This window comes from Hypanus sabinus, chromosome 26 (assembly GCF_030144855.1).
Source record: "Hypanus sabinus isolate sHypSab1 chromosome 26, sHypSab1.hap1, whole genome shotgun sequence".
In the NCBI taxonomy this organism is placed as follows: Eukaryota; Metazoa; Chordata; class Chondrichthyes; order Myliobatiformes; family Dasyatidae; genus Hypanus; species Hypanus sabinus.
In genome coordinates this window covers 4,534,823-4,552,784 of record NC_082731.1, presented here as the reverse complement: position 1 = coordinate 4,552,784, position 17,962 = coordinate 4,534,823, and the positions used below count along the sequence as shown (strand labels likewise).

Below are 17,962 nucleotides of genomic sequence, written 5' to 3'. Positions count from 1 at the left end.
TCATCAGGAAGAGGAAAGATGCCAGAATAATAAGGTGGGGGAGGAAAAGGAGGAGAGCTAGAAGCTGATAGGTGAATCCGGGCAAGTATGAAAGATAAAGGGCTGGAGAGGAAGGAATCTGACAGAAGAGTGCAAGAGGAGGGGCACCAGGTGGATGAGAAGAAGTATTATACTTATTTCTTACAATAGACAATAGGTGCAGAAGTAGACCATTCAGCCCTTCAAGCCTGCACCACAGGCTTACACTCTCCTTACATCCAAGGGAGTAAAAAATCTTTTATGTTGCGACTCCATCACAATGTACAAGCAATAAAGAGGGGAAATGTGGGAGGAGGTAAGAGGCCATAGCGCAAAATTGAAAAGGGGAAAAGGGAAAAAAATTACCAGAAGGGGACATCAATATTTCTGCTATCAGGTTGGAGGCTACCTACGAGGTGTGCTCCTCCATCCTGAAAGTGGCCTCATCGTGCCACAAGAAGACTGACACATTGGAATGGGAATTAAAATGTTTGGTCACCAGGAACCTTTATACATGCCTTTTCTCTCTCTCTGTAATTTGTAGTCTACATCCTGGCTACTGTTTGGAGGTCTGTATAGAACTCTATAGCCGGGTCCTTTTACTCTTGCTGTTTCTTTACCCTACCCACAAAGATTCTACACCTTCATCTCTAAGGATTTGATTTCATGTTTTTCCAACAGAGCTACCTCTACCTACTGCCTATCTGGCCAAGTTCCTCCAGCATTTTCCGTGTGCAGCTGAAGACTTCCAACATCTACAACATCTTGTGTTAATAGACAAGGGTGCTTAAGGAATAAACATAACAATACAACTTCTCTCAGAAATGTAGTCAGAAATCTTCAGATTTCTTTCAGAAAGTACACCAAGAGTCAAGCTGACTTGTAGGACTCCTGCACATGCTGGGAAGTGGGATTAGTTGCAAAATTTTACACTTTCATAATGTCACAAATGTCTATGCTTGATTCCCACGTCAACCACAGTTGCACAACTGAAGGGTTTGCTTGTAATTTTCATACAATTTTTCCTCAAGGCTATCATAGCCGGGGTGGTAGTGCGGATAAGCTCCCACTACCAATTAAATGCTCCCAATGGCGTGCGTCTCAAATAACCTCTCAACAACCGAGTCCGGTTCCTGGTCTTAAAGTGTGGCTCAGCTAATAAACCTGCTGGGACCATTTCTACTGACAGGAGAAAGGACAAAGGTAGATTACTGGTGCCTTAAAACCAGTCGCTCTAGAGCTCTTCATCTACGAGAAGGAAAACTCAGATCTCAAACCTCCACTGCCTGGCAGCTATACCCACTCATGGGGAAGGCTTCAGGAGTAAAACCCGCCCCCACCCCCCCCCCCCCCCCGAGGTCAAAGCTGGAGCTGAAGTCCCTAATGCAGTCCATTGAGTTCAACATTGACCAACAACTCCTGCAATGCCACAGGTGCCAAACAGCATCTGTCTCTGCCGTTCCTTTGGATTCACCAGCTGAGTGAAGGGGGGGGGGGGGGCGGCCTGCTGCATGGGTAATAGTTTACTCTCCATATCGTTCTACCCTGGCTTGCATAAAGGTCACGAAGGGTCTCAGCCTGAAATGTCGACAGTGCTCCCTATAGATGCTGCCTGGCCTGCTGTGTTCCACTGGCATTTTGTGTGTGTTGTTTGAATTTCCACCATCTGCAGATTTCTTCGTGTATGCATAAAGGTTTCAGCATATTTAGACTGTAAAAGGGTCTTGATTTTTCAATGAAGTTCAGAGGTGGTAAGAATAGTACTTCATCCACAAATTTCACCCTTACACTCCACTTCAACCTCCGTCTGAAAGTCAAGGATGTGGCACAGCCCATCCAGAGCGTACCATTTCTGAACAGAGAGCAGTAGAGCACAGGAACAGGCCTGTACCCACTATGATGCCAATTTAGGGTGGCCTGGTAGAATAAGGCTTTACAGTGCCAGCAATCAGGGTTCAATTCACACCATTGGCAGGAATTCCGTACTTCCTCCCGGTGACTGTGTGGTTTCTTCCAGGTGCTCCAGTTTACTCCCAATTTCCAAAGGTATACAGGTTGGGGAGGGCAAGTTGTGGCCGTGCTTCTTTGGCACTGGTGGAATGGGAACACTTGGGAGTTGACCCCAGCACTGTGTTAGCTGTTGATGAAAATGACACATGTCACTGTATGTGTCAATGTACAAGTGACAAATAAATCCTGTTATGAACTAACCCCGTGTACCCGCTATGCTCCATATCACTGTATGTTGGTGTATGTGTACATGCCTCTTCAATGTTGCTATCCTATCTGCTTCCTCAGCCCCTCCCAGGCAACTATCATACCCCCCCAGGCCCCCCCCCCCCTTCACTCAGCTGGTGAATCCAAAGGAACGGCAAAGACAGATGCTGTTTGGCACCTGTGGCATTGCAGGAGTTGTTAGTCAATGTTGAACTCAATGGACTGCATTAGGGACTTCAGCTGCAGCTTTGACCTCGGGGGGTATGCCACGGTGGTGTAGCTGTTTGCATAATGCTATCACGGCTTCAGAGGCTCCTTCAGTAAGTAGTCTGTATGTCTTGTGGGTGCTCTGCTTTCTTGCCATAGTCCAAAGACATATCAATTAAAAGGTTATCTGGTCATTGTAAATTGTCCAGTGATTAGGCTAGGGTTAATCAGGATTCACTGGGCGGCGTGACCAAAAGACCCAGAAGGACCTAGTCCACGCTGTAGCTCAATTTATAAATAAATATGCATTAGGACCTGAAGTATCTCAGCCCAAATGATTGACTTTTATTCCTCAATTTTTCCAGCTTTCTGCGTGTTGCTTGGATTTCCAGCAGAATCTCGAGTTTACCATTCCAGAAATGCTTTATTATGTTTTATGACAAGAACCAGTCAAATAACAGATGGAAATTAAACCAGCAATACAATTTTTAATGCAATATAAATTAAACATGCACTTCCAGTATTTGTCCAGTAATGGTTTATAAATACATAATGAAAATACAAAGAGGGAGTGGGATGACGTTCTTTAAAAAGATAGCTTTGTAAACAATAAAGATTTGAGTGTAATGAAAATCAGAAGAGGCGATTTCAAATTTTGAAATGAAAGGCTGTAGCTCACTGTTTAATGAGGAATAGAATACTGAGTCACAGGCAGGTGTGTGGCCAGTTCAGTCAGCTCAGTGCCCCAGGAAGTGAGGTGACTCAGTGATAGGATAATAATCTGCAAGAAATAAGAATCCTGTTAAACCTGCATCACTGAGGCTCCACAATGCAGTTTCTCTCCTTGAGCACTGAAAGGCTGGACTCACTCAAATGTTAAATGCAGTGCACAGAAGTGAGAGACTGGAATTTTCAAAACTTTGCCATCTGAACTGAATGGAGGAACCTGGAAAAAGTGGAGGTTGACAAGCAACATCCAGGCAACACCTCCTTCAATGTTGCAGATCTTGACCCCAATATAATAGTGATTTAATGGCCAATTTTGAACAGAAATCTTTGTTGATGGACAAAGAAATGTAGAGGAGACCAAGCTATACCAGAATTAGCAGGTCCTGAAACAGGAAAGCAGCAGCTATAATAATCAACCTCAAGTTTCATTGTTCCACCTTCAGCCATTTGATGAGGCAAGGCAAGGCACTGGAACTCCCTCCCTGTCCGCCCCTTCATACGCTTAAACTTGTCCATCACCCTTTGTGGCTCAAAATTAAAGTTTTATTTGATAATCCTTCCTGTTTTTTCAAAGTGCAGGATGTTAAGGACACTCTATAAATATGATTAGATGTTGAAAGGAGAATCCACAGGCAAAGCCTCATCCTATTTAACTGTTTTCTTGAAGAGGGGTGCTCTGATCCTAGGAACTTGTGTAAAGAAATCTCAAAAGATCCTATTTTTTAAAAACCCTGCATAACACACGAGCTCCACTTGTTAAAATCCCACTCTACGACCACTCCCTCCCTCAGCATTGAATCAGTGTTCAATCCTCAAGGTAGAACTTACCGCCACAAACAAAAATGCATAAAGAAGTATTCATTTCAGGCACATTGCATTTACTATTCAATTTACAGATAATGGGCATTAACAAGATGGGGACTTCCCCAAACAAGATGAGCAGCCCCAGTTATTTACAATGGCTGAACTACCATCAAAAATCAGCAGGATCAATTTGTGAGATTTCAGTGGAGATGCAAAATGAGATACATTTCCAACAGTGAGATTCTAAACTTCACCTGGGAAGAAGAAAGTTGAAATAAAGACATTTGATAATGCGTCACTTTGCCCAGTGATAACTCAAACTTTGCTTCATGTCAATTCTCCCATAAGACAAAAGATCAGAATTAGACGAGTCTGCTCCGCCATTCCCTCTTAGCCTCATTCTCCTGCCTTCGCATAACCTTTGACACTCTTACTAATCAACCTCTGCAACCAGGCCTAATGTGGAAGTGAAGCACTCAAGTTATGGGGAAGGCAGTTGGGAATGGTGTTGGGAATGGTGAAGTACTGTGTTTGTCATTCACTTCCATAAGATACAGGAGAAGATTCAGGTCATTTGGCTGGCCATGCATGCTTCACTATTCAATCCCTTTTGTGTTTTTGGGGGATACATAATACAAATGGTAGAGTGCCACATTATTATTTTGCTTTACTATGACTCTCATTCTCCCATAGTACACCTAGCCACCAATGAATTTGGTTTTAAAATGAAGCTTGGCATCCCTATATGCCTGACACTCAGCTTCTTTGCAACAGCATCTCACGGCTACTGACCAGGGTTACACAGCGGCTGACCTGAGGCAACAGAGCACGTGTTGGGGAGCAGAATACAGGAGAAACAAAATTCTCAAGTTTCTGTTCAATAAGATTTTTTTTTTAACCTCCAGTTATCTGCTAAACTGAACTTTGACTCTGTAGTCTGCACCCAGGAATGATGTTTCAGCGAAGAACAGCTCTTAATGCGACTCAGTTAAGACACGGAAATAAATCAGTACCAAAGACACAGATCCACCCTCAGCACCAAATACAGTGCCTGCATTTAACAATTAGATTTGTAAAAATCCTTAATAATAAAAATTGGTATTTCTCACAGATAATGTCAACTTATTTAAAATATTCCAGAATTCAAAACATTTTAAAAGTTATCATAAAGGGATTAACTAAAATGTCAAACATCTTCTCCCCCTGCCCCCACCTGCATCCACACCCACAGAATGCACTCTGCACCCACTCAAAACACATGAGCAACCAGCTTGAGCAGTGGAATCTACTGGCGGGGAAAATTTCAGAGCAACATTATGGTGAAGGCTCCTCAGGTTAAATGCTGTGCTCAATGGATTTAAGACCTGAGAATGAGTCTTCTCTAACCCTGTGATCTCGAGATGGGCTTATTCAGAAGCTTGTTGCCCAAATCTTGAAATGGGACTTGTGTAGTCTGCAAGCTCAACAGCATGCCATGTCTCCAGTGTTACTGACCAGCTCGGATGGAGTTCTCACTAGCTACAGAATAGAATTGCAATGGAACAGAGCCCATAGTCTCACCATAAACACTCTGAAAATCTTTTTCTACTCAACTCCACCCGTTTAAAATTCAACTTCAGCTTACAGGTTAGTTTTCTTTCAATAAAACTTAATAAAAAATTAAACATGTTATTACAAATTTACACTATCCATAAAATGTTTCACTATGAACTCTAAGAATACTTGTCTCGGGCAATTTCACCTAGCTTGCACTAAGTACGGACTCCGACTGCCCTGCCCTTGGCCTCAACACTCAGACAGCAGGCCACTAACAACTCCCCTGAACTTGTCTGGAGTAGGGGAAAGGTGTAAAGCAATAGGAAATGTGAATCCATTGCATCACAGCATGTCACAGACAAGGCAAACTGAGCAAGAACAGGAAAATATTTCAAATGCATATACATGTGATTGACCTCTGAGTGGTTTTCGGAACAGTTTTACAGCTTTTAAAAAAATATATTATGCAAACCTAGGAATTAAAATCAGAGATAGCTCTGCATCTCTCCAGTGTTTCCTCTTCAGTTGCAGATTAAAGAAAGTTCACTGACTCAGCCAGTTGTCCTGAAGCCCCAAAATGCCTGGTTGTTGCCAGTCGTCGTCACTGCAGCTTAAAGTTCAAATCGCAGTCTTGCCTCTCACTTCACCCGAGGTCAGAGGCTCAGTGCCATGCTCAGGAGCGACACCTTCACAACTTGGCCGCAGCACACAGAACCCCCGCAGATCACAGGCACACCCTTGACCTGGGTTTGTTCACCCATGTTTAAACCCACTCAGTTCTTCCCCCAACCCTCCCATTTCCAGTGAGCACCCCTTCCACATCCTCCCAGGTGTGCTTGTGTTCCTGGCTAACGCAGCGAACATCACTCCTGCCTAGAGGTGAGAAAAATACTACCCAAGACAAGAAGCACTCCCTGTGCAGAGACTGTGCATTGTTCAAAAGACCAGCTGTGAACGGAATGCCCAAGAGGGCTGCCACAATGAGTCACTCCTTCACCATCGCGCTGATGATATTGATGAGGTTATCAAGTCCCCACAGGTAGCCGTCCTCCCGGTTACCCTCCACCCAGGCTACCCTGTGGTTCAGTGTCTCTTGATCGGGTAACAGTACTGTCTTCCCAAAGTCGATCATCCAAACTTTGGCCATCCCCGAGTCATCATGGACAAACAAAAGGGAACTTCCCACCACCTGGAAACAAGAGGACAAAAAAATTCCTCAAAATCAGTCAGAAGTTCCTCAAATGGGTGCCACAGTAACGTAGCAGTTAGTGCCACACCATTACCGCTCAGAGTTCACCTGTAAGGAGCCTGCACGTCTTCCCCGTGGAATGCGTGGGTTTCCTCCCACCATCCAAAGGTTAATTAGCCATTGTAAACAGTCCCATGATTAGGTTAGGTTAAATTGGGGATTGTTGGACAGGCAGTAGGACCAGAAGGGTCTATTCTGTATCTCTAAATAAAATAAATAAACTCCACACTTCAGTGCTGTCATTTACTTACAGCTAAATCACCTGCAACAGTGTAGAATGGTCTCAGTTTTAAGAGCCAATAAAATGGAAGAGTGAAGTAGTCACTAGAGTCAGTATTTAGCAATGAAGAGAGCTCAGCTGTCCCAGACAGTTAAGTTTATGTTATGTATTGCAGGGCAAGGATAACAACAGCGTAGTATGACTACTGAGTCATGTTGGTAACGGTACACGCTGGGCAACTCGCATTGTGGGAGCTACAAAATTAGCCCACTGAGATGAAAGACGTGCACTCAAAAGCTCACACCCAAAAGAGAGTCCTCCGCATGTAGGAGGCCCATTCGATGCACCATGCACTTGACTGAACACTTGCCACACTCTCACTATCAATTTGATACTGTACAGTTTGGATTTAAACAATTGAGATGCTTAGCACTTCTTCTGCGATTGGCAGTCCCAGCAGCAATTATTTTAGTTACAGTTAAAGACTTTTGATCTTAGCTCACTAAGCTCTAGCTTCAAGCTGTGAGCAGGTACAACAAGAACCTTACCTCGTGAGTCCTGAAAAACTCTGAGCCTTCCAACGCAATCCTCAAGTCTTTTAATCTTGTCAAATACTTTCTCTGCAACAGAAGAACAGCATTAGTGGCACACAATACTGCCATTGCACCCAGCCAAGTGTGAAGTCCAGCCGAGCACACATCACATCCATGTGAAAACCTCTTTGCAATCCAGCCAGCCCAGTGAAGGGGAAGCACACAAAATGGAGAGGGGAAGGGGAGAAGCAACCTCTTAAAGGAGCAGGGGATCAGTACTCCTCCATATTGGCCTTCAGTAGGGGGATTATGGGTTGGACGAAAACAGGGAAGCCCCAGTCAATGAAGGAAAGAAGTGTGGCAGCCAGAAAAGTACTATTTGAGTAACGTGTCAGTTTTTCATGACCTGGGCATTCCTGGCAAGGGCAGCATTTTCTGCCCACCTCAACACCCTCAAGGTGTTGAGAAGTCTTTGCAAACCACCACAGTCTTTGTGAAGGTACTCCCACAGGGCTGCTGGTGTCTGACAAAGGGTACCCTTCTCATCGCATGCCATCCTGCACTGGAAGGGAAATCTGAATAAGGTAGTGTTCACACCTGCCTTGCCCTTAACTTTATAGACTGCACAGTACTGTAGTAATTTTATCTATTGTACTGTAACTGCTGTTACAAAAAAAATTCCTGACCAGTGTGTGAATGATGATAAACCCCCTATTCTGATATGGGTCTCTATTGTGGACTGAGAGTGGGAAGGGGAATCATGGTGGGGAAAAGGGAGTGGAGAGGGGAGAGTGCGGGAAGCACCAAAGAGGCATTCTGTAATATTCAATAAACCAATTATTTGGAATCAAATGACCTTGCCTGATAACTCAGACCTGGGTGTGTCTGCACCTGCGCTACCCATCCCTGGCACTCCTCTGCCACCTGCCCCACGCTCCTCCCTGACCATTCCCAACATCCACTGCTCCTGCCAAGTTTATACACACTCCTATATTTATGCATTGTACAGATGATACACACGGCAGTTAGTGCATGTAATGGGAGAGAAAATGCTTAAAGCATTTAGACCACTGATAGAGTAGACTGCTCTGACAATACAGAGCTTGTCAAACACTATTTACGCTAAAATCATTGAAGCATACTCGGACTGTATTTTGTTGATGGTGATAAAAGCTCTGAAACATGAAGAGCACCTTCATGAAGATTCACCACAACACAAGATGATGGACATTGAAGACTCCACTCAAACTACACATGGTACCTTTACTACTTGCAGTATTTGGAGTCTTCAAAGAGAACTTGATTAAGTTACAACCTCTGGCTAGATACAGAAAACCTGTTGCCTGAACTTCTGGAACAGAGGGAAAATAGTTACCAAAATGTTTTTATTGTTGTCCACAAAATCTTCCAGTGCTGCCGTAACCTGCTCCTTGAGTTTGGTTTTCTTAAAGTTTGTGTTACATGTCCCATCAGCCTTCTGTGGGAATCAGAGGAAAAGAGAAACTTTTAACTGAAGCGAGGGGTGTATCACCAGAACAGAAAGAATGAGCAACCAATAGCAAAATCTTGTGCCCCAATACTGACAACTTCACTTAATGTTTGATCTTAGTTGTCCTTTATTCAGTTGCTTACTCTTCCCACCCTGGACTCAAGTAACCAACTGCACCCTGATGAACATCTGCTCATTTCCAGGTGCCATGGAAAACAGATCATCAGGATGATAATCCAATATCTAATCGTTTGCAAACCCTATTGATTTGGCACCTGACCCCCCACGGTTCTCCCCTCACACACACACACACACACACACACACACACACACAAACCCCCGCGCGCGCGGTTTGAAGGGTCCCCATACTCACCACACTCCCTCTCAAGCCACAATTTGAAGCAGTGCACTAAGTCCCCAATTTAGAAATCCTGAACAATGTAGGCTTAAAGTTCAGAGGAAATGTGAATTTCCAGAGGAAATAACAATTCAAAAATCTCTTCCACAAGTGGTTATTCTTGCTGGGTCAGATGCCAATTTTAAATCTGAGATGCAGTTTGTGTTAGTAGAGGATGTAAGCAATGGGAAGTGGTTGGGACATGGGACATCCAAGACATCACTAAATGGTTTATTGCTTTTCTGTCAGGTTCCCACTAGTGTGGGCTGTGGGGCTCACCACTTACCCTGATGCCTTCTATCCTGAATCCTAGTGTTGCAGTAGAACTAAGCGTCTCCCGCCATTGCATGTAACGTGGCTTCAAAATGGCCTTCTTCTCATGCTCCTCTTCTGTGGGTGCATTTGGATCCACTGCTATCATCTTCTCATACATATCGTTCCGGAGCTTGGGCTTCTCACGAGCTTTGGTCAACTCCTCTTCCAGGTAGGTCCTTTAAAAAGGAAATGTGCAAACGTTAAGGATAAAGCCAACACCAAGGACAAACTTGGTTGTTTTCTCTGGATTGGCAGATGGGGAAGATCTGATAGAGATTTAAAGATTATGACAGGCATCGATAGAGTAGAGACAATACCTATTTCTAATATCAAAGGAGATCTGAGGGGCAAGTTTTTACTCCGACCCCCACCACAGAAAGTGAGGGTGCCTTGAGTGGTGGTAGAGGCAAATGCTGTACATTTGGAGCTTTTTAGAGCTGCTTAGACTGGCACGTAAATGTGAGGAAAATGAAAGGATATAAACAGTGAATAAGCAGAAGGGATTAGTTTTGTTGGCCATTTAATTACTAGTTTAGTTGGTACAACCTGAAGGGCCCGTTCCTGCGCTGTACTGTTCTACGTGATTCACAGTGATAGTTCTTGATCCACCTCCACAGTCATCTCCCAAGATAGCCAGCTCATCACAGCCTCTAAGGCTGCAAGTAGGAGACCAGCAAAGAGGAGTGAACCATTAGGAAAAGAAGAGTACAACTGAGAGAATGGATCATCAGTGGGCTTTCTATATATAAAAAAAATGGGGAGAGAAGCAATACAGCAATGAGCATCACCTGGAGGACAGATTAACTCTCCACTCAGGATTCAACGGAAAAAGGACACAAAGAGGAGGACAGGCCACAATGTACATGTTGCAGCAACACACAAAATGCTGGAGGAACTCAGCAGGTCAAGCAGCATCTCTGGAGAGGAATGGACACAATGTTTTGGGTTAACACTTTGTGCATTTTTCCCAGATTCTAGCATCAATGCTGAAGTTGGAAACCTGTTTGGGTAAAGAGGAGGCAGTACAGATTTCATTCACGGAATTACCACTCACTGGATTTTTGTCTCTATTTTTCATGCCATTTGCTGTAAACTCGAGAGACTGTTGTGCACATAAATGCAAGATCAGCAGTTTCTGAGGTACTCAAGTCAGTCTGTCTGGCACCAACAGTGATTCCATGGTTAAAGTCACTTAGACTACATTTCTTCCATTTGATCTGAACAACTCAACCTCTTGATCGTGTCTGCCAGATTTTATGAATCGAGTTCATGACTGGCTGATTAACTTACATTAATAAATAGGTGTGCAGTTGCATCTAATAATGAGGTGGCCACTGAGTGCAGTTTATGACTATCACAGGCTCCTTCACAACCAATATTGAGCACTTGGTAAGAATTTTCCAACACTATGTCTGCCATTACCAAGCCAGAAACAACTGAGGAGCATTGCACACATTCCATACATCTTTAACATGTTGTCACATTACCCAAGTACTGACAGAATCCACTGACAACAATTTCCACCTACTCTGGTAATCACTTTACTGATAACACGTTAACCACCAAAATAAAGCAGACAATTTTCTATTATCCTAAGCTATGAAAGGGAACTACATTATGGTTAATTTTCAAAGGCAAAGCACTTTTACTTCTCAAAATAAGATCAGCATAAACAGGTGCTGCAAGACCCACTGAGGTCCTCCAGCATTTGTGTTGCTCCAGACTGTAGCATCTGTAGTCTCTCAACTCTTTAAAGTAAGATTACTCACTGGCTTTTACAAGTTGCACAAACTACACCTTTGAGTTGTGCATCAGCCGAATTGGAGGCCACAGTACCACAGTGGTCAGCAAGGTGCCATCACAACCTGGGGCAGAGTTCAGAGCTCAGTTCTGGCATCCTCTGTAAGGAGATTGTACTTTCTCATCATGGAATGCTTGGGTTTCCTCCGGGTGTTCCGGTTTCCTCACAAAGGCCAAAGATGTACCAGTTAAGTGTACAGGTTAATTGGCCATTGTAAATTGTCCCATGATTAGGCTAGGGTTAAGTTGGGGGTTGTCGGGAGTTGCAGGGCAGCACGCTCAGTGGGCTGGAAGGGCCTATTTCACACAATTTCACTAAATAAAACCTGTTCAAACCTGAAGTTTTCTCAAAATTTGAGACTGGAGGTTACAAAAATGACAACGGGATGGACAGAGATAGCAAATTCCATATACCCTTTTCTAAAGAAACTGAGTAATATTATTGAACACACCTCACTCCCATCTTGCAGTCCATGATTGAAGGGGAATCAAATTCCGACAACAAGTCATCCATCTGGTTATAACTTTCTCCATCTTTGTCCACCACTCCATAGTAGCCAGGCACATAGGGGCGCAGCAGTGGATCCTTCATCAGGGACTCCAGGCACTGATGCTCACACTCACAATACTTTTTCAGGATCTTACCATAATCTCCAGCTTTGAAGTTCCCTGAAAAAAAAGCTTAATTAGCAGCAACCTCAACCTAACACATTTATTTATTGAGATACAGCACAGACCACATCAGAATTGAACTCCCAACTCTGGCGCTGAGCTATAATAGCTTGGCAGTTCATAAACCTACCCCTCCAAACCCATGATATCGCCCTCTCTATGAGCCAGAGCAAGTGACAAGGAGATAGCACAGTGCTTACCGCATTGCCTTACAGTGCCAGCCTGTACAAGCAGGGTTCAATTCCCGCCACTGCCTGTAAGAAGTTTGCACATTCTCTCCTTGATCAAATGGGTTTCCTACAGTTTGCTCCCATATTTCAAAGCCATACGGTCAGGGTCGGTGAACTGTGGGAATGCTGCAATGGCGGCAATCACGGATTGCCTCGCTGATGTGATTTGACACAAACAGCGTAATTTACTATATATCTCAATGTACATGTGACAATAATGTTAATCTTTAATCTTAATTAAATTATCAGAGTCCCAGTTTCTAACAGCTATGAATCCTGGGCTGCCACCTCCTACTGCATTCAGTCACTGCACAATGACAGCGAATCCCAACAGGCGGTTTACCTGCATGTCCTGCTAACTGCACCCATGGATAGCGCTTCTTGAAGGAGACAACAAATGGGGACCAGTGCACCATCGTTTTCAGCTTCTTCCACGACTTGTTCTATAAAGAAAAGCACCAATTAACAGAAAGAAACAAGATTATAATATCCATACTTTCACAGCGAATAGTTTAGTTCTATTATTTTACCTTTCTCCTCCAAGGATTAGAGTAATGGTCAAAGAGAACTTTTAAAGTGATTGAGGGGTTTTGGGTAGATTTCAGCAAGGCTTAGTAACCAGACCTTGGAATTTTTTTCTGAGCTGCATGTGGTTATATTCACATAACGGGAAAGATGCAATAGCACTGGGGGGGTGGGGGGAGATTTACCAGGGCATTTCCAAGGCTGCAGAATTACAGCTAGGAGAGACAGACTAAAATGGCATTGCTTTCTCTGAAACAATAGAGCCCAGAAAAGTCTAGCTGAAGTCTAGATGTGGAGGAAACTTGGTATGTCACCCAATACTAGCAAATTTCTACAGCTGTACTGTGGACAGCATTCTAACTGGTTGCATGGAGGGGCCAATGCACAGGACCGGAAAAAGCTGCAGAGATTGCAAACATAGCCAGCTTCATCATGGCCAGCTAGCGTTCCTAGCACTGAGAACATTTCCAAACGGAGATGTATCCATTATTAAGGACCCTCATCACCCGGGCTATGTCCATTTCTAATTACTACCAGCAGCATGGTGGTACAGGAGCCTGAAGACCCACCATCGATATTTTAGGAACAGCTTCTTCCCCTCAATCATCAGATTTCTGAATGGACAATGAACCAACCCACGAACATTATCATTACCTCACCATTTCATTTTTTTCCCTCTCTTTCTGCACTACTTGTTTAACATTTTAATTGTAATTTATTACTTTTTATGCATTGAATGCACTGCTGCCACAAATTTCAGGACCATGCCAGTGACAGTAAACCTGATTCTGATATTGTCACTAACCAGGAATATTTATAACTAAAGCTGAGTGTTTTTGATGAAGACAATTTCATCTTTTTAGCACAGTTCATGTATTAATAGAGGCAAGAAACTTCACAGGAATGATAAAAAAATATCTGCCACAGCCATAAAAAAAAAGCATTGGCAACCAAAGCTTGCTGGGTGGGGTGTGGGGCTACTGTTAAAGAAAGGCTGGGAAAGTACCAAAGGTTCAGAGAAGGTTTCGGCCAAAACATTGGAAGGGATGGCCAACACTAGCGGCCTGATGTAGATCTGGACAAGGGGCCGGATTGCAGAAGTACATAGATCTTGGAGGTTATACAATAGGTATGGAATTCATGTCCAAACTGAGGTGATCGAGGGAAATATGAAGAAATTTGAAAACCAATGTAATAAGAGATGACAAAATCAGAGTTGCTAGTGATCCTCTTCCTGTGTTCACTGACACTGATTTCACCGTCCTTTCCTTAATCAAATCCTAATCCTTAACCTGCAGTTCTTCCTTCATCCATCTGAATCTTTAACACATTGATAGTACAGAAGTTATACAACCAGGATGCAATCCACAAAATAATTTGAAATGTCCTTCATTTAGATTATTTTTAAACTGAGACTCAATACAGGAGAAGCAGCTGCTCAATTGTCACTCCCACCTTGGTTTAACAGTTTTAACTTCTTTGTTCAGCCTATTCCTTTCATGCCAGCTTTCAGCAATGGCATGAACCTCATCCGTTCCACTTGCATCCCATTACGTTCTTTCACATGTCCATTAGTACCCTCTTCACGTTCCTACCACCCACCTACCCACTTTGAGTAGTTTACTGCACATGCCATCTAACTTTGAGATGCGAGAGGAAACCAGATGATCGGGGAAACCCCACAAGGTTACAGACAGAACTAACCCACAGAGATACCAGAGTCAGAATCAAACTTGTAGGGCAATGTCACTCTAGCACCTCAACTTCTGCCACAAAACACAAGGCTATCAGGCCTCTCAAGTTTGCCATTGCATTTAACAAGATCTGGAAACAAACTAGTGTTTAATCACTCTGATCATCTAGGCTTCTTATTGCAGAAGATCCTAAACTGGTCCTGCCAAAGGGCGTCGGCACAAAATGTCAACTATTTTTTTTTCCATAGATGCTGCCAGGCCTGCTGAATTCCTCTGGCATTTTGTGCGTTACCAGCTTCATTCTTTGTTTTCGTCCTTCAGGTACATCAAACTGAAAAGTAAGCTAGCAGTATGCAGATCTCTATCTCATGATGGAACCAAGTCCAGGTACTGGCAGCTTCCCTCAAGAAAGGTTTCTCCCATTGAGAAACCGCACACAATGCCATCCCTCCTCACTGTGACAGAATCTGCAAAGTGATGGAATTGTGCAGGACAAATGTTTCTTTAAAATAAAGAATGGGATTTGTGCCTGGAATGCACTGCCAGAGATTGGTGGTATTGGAAGCATTTAAGAGGCAGTTAGAAAGCACATGAATGGACAGAGAATACAGGGATAATTGACATTGTGTAGGCAAAAGTTAAGCATTTAATTATTAATTTAGTATAGCATCATGGACCAAAGGGCCTGTTCCTACACTGTACTGTTTTAAACTTCTGCCAACTCCACTTCCCTCCTACACATCCCAATTAACAAACTTTGTACCCGCCTTCTGCGATCACTGCCTCCCACTCTCACTACCAAATATAGCCAGTATCATACCTCACACAACCTCTTCAGCCAAATCAGTTTGCCAACATCTAGTGTACACATTCCCAAACACAGCATGAGCATGAACTTGAGGGATCGACCTTCCTCACTCGGCTTCTCCCCACAACGCAGAGGATTTGTGCATCATTTAAACATGCTATTACTGCTTTCCATGAAAATCCAACTTCCATATGTAAACAGGAAATAACTAAGGTCTCAACTACTCTGACCAAATGGCCGGCAGATTTTAAGTCACACCCTGCAATCATTAACTGCAATCCTCATGCTCTTCCAAATTATTCTCATTACTGCCCTCTCTGAAAGCTTGAGCCTTCATCAGCCTTTGTCTTCCAGCAGGCAGCCATGAAACAAAGAAACATAGAACCCTTCTGAAGAAAACGTCAAACACCCAATACGCAAAAATAGAACAAATTGCACAAAAAAGTCAAGCAAATAGCACAGAATATTAAACGTCAAACTACAAAGTCCTCTAAACAGTCCAGGCACGTTCAGGTGAATTTAGTGCTGCATTGGTCATTGTCTGCAGCCAGTCTGCGAAGTGCCCCAAAGTTGTGCAAATTAGCAATAAAAAATGTAACACATGAACTGCAGAGTCCTCCAAACGCAGTCCGATCCACAAACTGCACCAATTGAAACTGTCAGCCAACAACAGAACATTAGAAATTGGGCAATTCAGGTAGAGGTCGGACTTGGACTGACAATTTCAGGTTCAAGTTCCGAGAACAAATAAAATAACATGGCAGGGACTAAAGACCAAAACATGTTTCTTTCAAGTAGCAGAAAAGCCTCCCCTCCGTCCCCCTTTGTGTGAATCAAATGGCCAAGACACTTCTCACAGAACACTGCATCCAACCAGGATAACAACAGCAAGTGTTTCTACAAGGTGTACAACCTTTGGAATAAACTTGTTCCAACCACCTCAGCTCTCTCAGACAGCCTTCAATCTGAAAGGTTCACAAACAAGAGAAAATCTGCAGATGCTGGAAATCAGAGCCGCTGAAGGGTTTCGGCCCGAAATGTCAAATGTACTTTTTTCCCCCCATTGATGCTGCCTGGCCTACTGAAAGGGTCAGTTTTTTTTTTGGTAGCATGTGGGCTAGAGCATCTTTGTGAAAAAAATTGAGTGTATTTCTTGCAGCCCTGTCTCCAGTTTCCCACAAGTAACTGTAGAGAAGCCAGGCTCCAGCAAGATCCCGCACACTATAACAACCAACCAGGCAGATGGAAGGACAACTCTTAACAGAGCAACCACCACTGCAAGGTCACCATTCCCATCACAGTAATTAGTTTCACATGCAAGGAAACCACTGTGATATCCTACAACAACAGATGCAGAAGACTTTATCACTCACTCCAAAACAATAAGCAATATCCATCATCAAGGACTGGCACCATCCTGACCACAGACTCCTCTCGCTGCCTCTATCAGGAAGGCAACACAGGAGCCTGGGGACACACACCACCAGGCTTAGGAACAGTTATTACACCTCAACCATCAGGCTCTTGAACCAGAGGGAACAACTTTACTCATTCAATCACTGAACTGTTCCCACAACCTATTAACTCACTTTCAAGGACTCTTCAGCTCATTTTTCAGTACCTATTGCTTTTTTTCTTTCTTTGTATTTTCACAATTGTCTTATGCACATTGGTTTGTTTGTCCATTTTGTTGGGTACGGTCTTTCATTGATTCTATTGTGTTTTAATATTTACTGTGAATGCCCACAAGAAAATGAATCTCAGGGTTGTATATGGTGACACACATGTAGTTTGATAATAAATTTTCCTAAAACTTTGCACAAAGCTTGCCCACACTAGTGCCAATACCTTGAAGGGGTATACCAATACCATGCTCAAAGACATGACTATCTAGAAAACAACAAGCTCTGGTTATAAAAGAGTTAACATTCAAACTGAATGCATCAGCATGACTGCTGCTGATCAACATTATCAGTGGTTACAGAACTGAACCAGCAGCTCTCAAGATCAAATGATATCAGGGCAAATTATGACATTAAATTCAATAAAACTACACAGCACGAGACAGTAATGTTCCACCACTATGTCTGTGGCTTTTCTCCATTCATTTACATAGTTCATCACAATATCTTGACTAATTCACATTTTGTCTGAGGAGGGAAAGTTGCACATATCTTGTACCCCAATCTTGTAAATGCAGTACATTCTCAATAACCCCTGGAGACATTAAACTTAGATCCATTTGCAAAAGGAAGCCCATCAATCTCTTGGTGCTACTACAGAGAAACAATAAAATGTAGTTTATCAACTTCTGTCCAACTCAATAGGCAATCTTAGTTACCCTATGACATTGAACAGTACAGCACAGGAATAAGCCTTTTGGCCCACAATGTTGTACTAGATATCAAAGCATAACCAGCCACATTAATCTTAATGATACTAATCTTAAACTCCTTTTTAAATATGTGTTCATGGTCTGAACACTGGTTGAAACTGTACAGAGATGACATTGATACCCA

The 17,962-nt window shown here is 43.2% G+C and overlaps 1 protein-coding gene across 1 annotated transcript in view; it reads right to left on the bottom strand.

Annotated features, from left to right (window-relative positions):
- Positions 1-2,904: 2,904 nt before the first annotated feature.
- itpkca (inositol-trisphosphate 3-kinase Ca) overlaps positions 2,905-17,962 on the bottom strand; it is a 58,759-nt gene continuing 43,701 nt past the window's right edge. Inside the window, exons 2-7 of the mRNA XM_059951406.1 lie at positions 12,760-12,859; positions 11,967-12,183; positions 9,686-9,890; positions 8,889-8,990; positions 7,529-7,600; positions 2,905-6,700 (exon numbers count right to left, since the gene is read on the bottom strand). Of these exons, the coding sequence (XP_059807389.1) occupies positions 6,497-6,700; positions 7,529-7,600; positions 8,889-8,990; positions 9,686-9,890; positions 11,967-12,183; positions 12,760-12,859 (900 nt within the window). The 3' untranslated portion in view covers positions 2,905-6,496. The remainder of the gene's footprint in view (positions 6,701-7,528; positions 7,601-8,888; positions 8,991-9,685; positions 9,891-11,966; positions 12,184-12,759; positions 12,860-17,962) is intronic.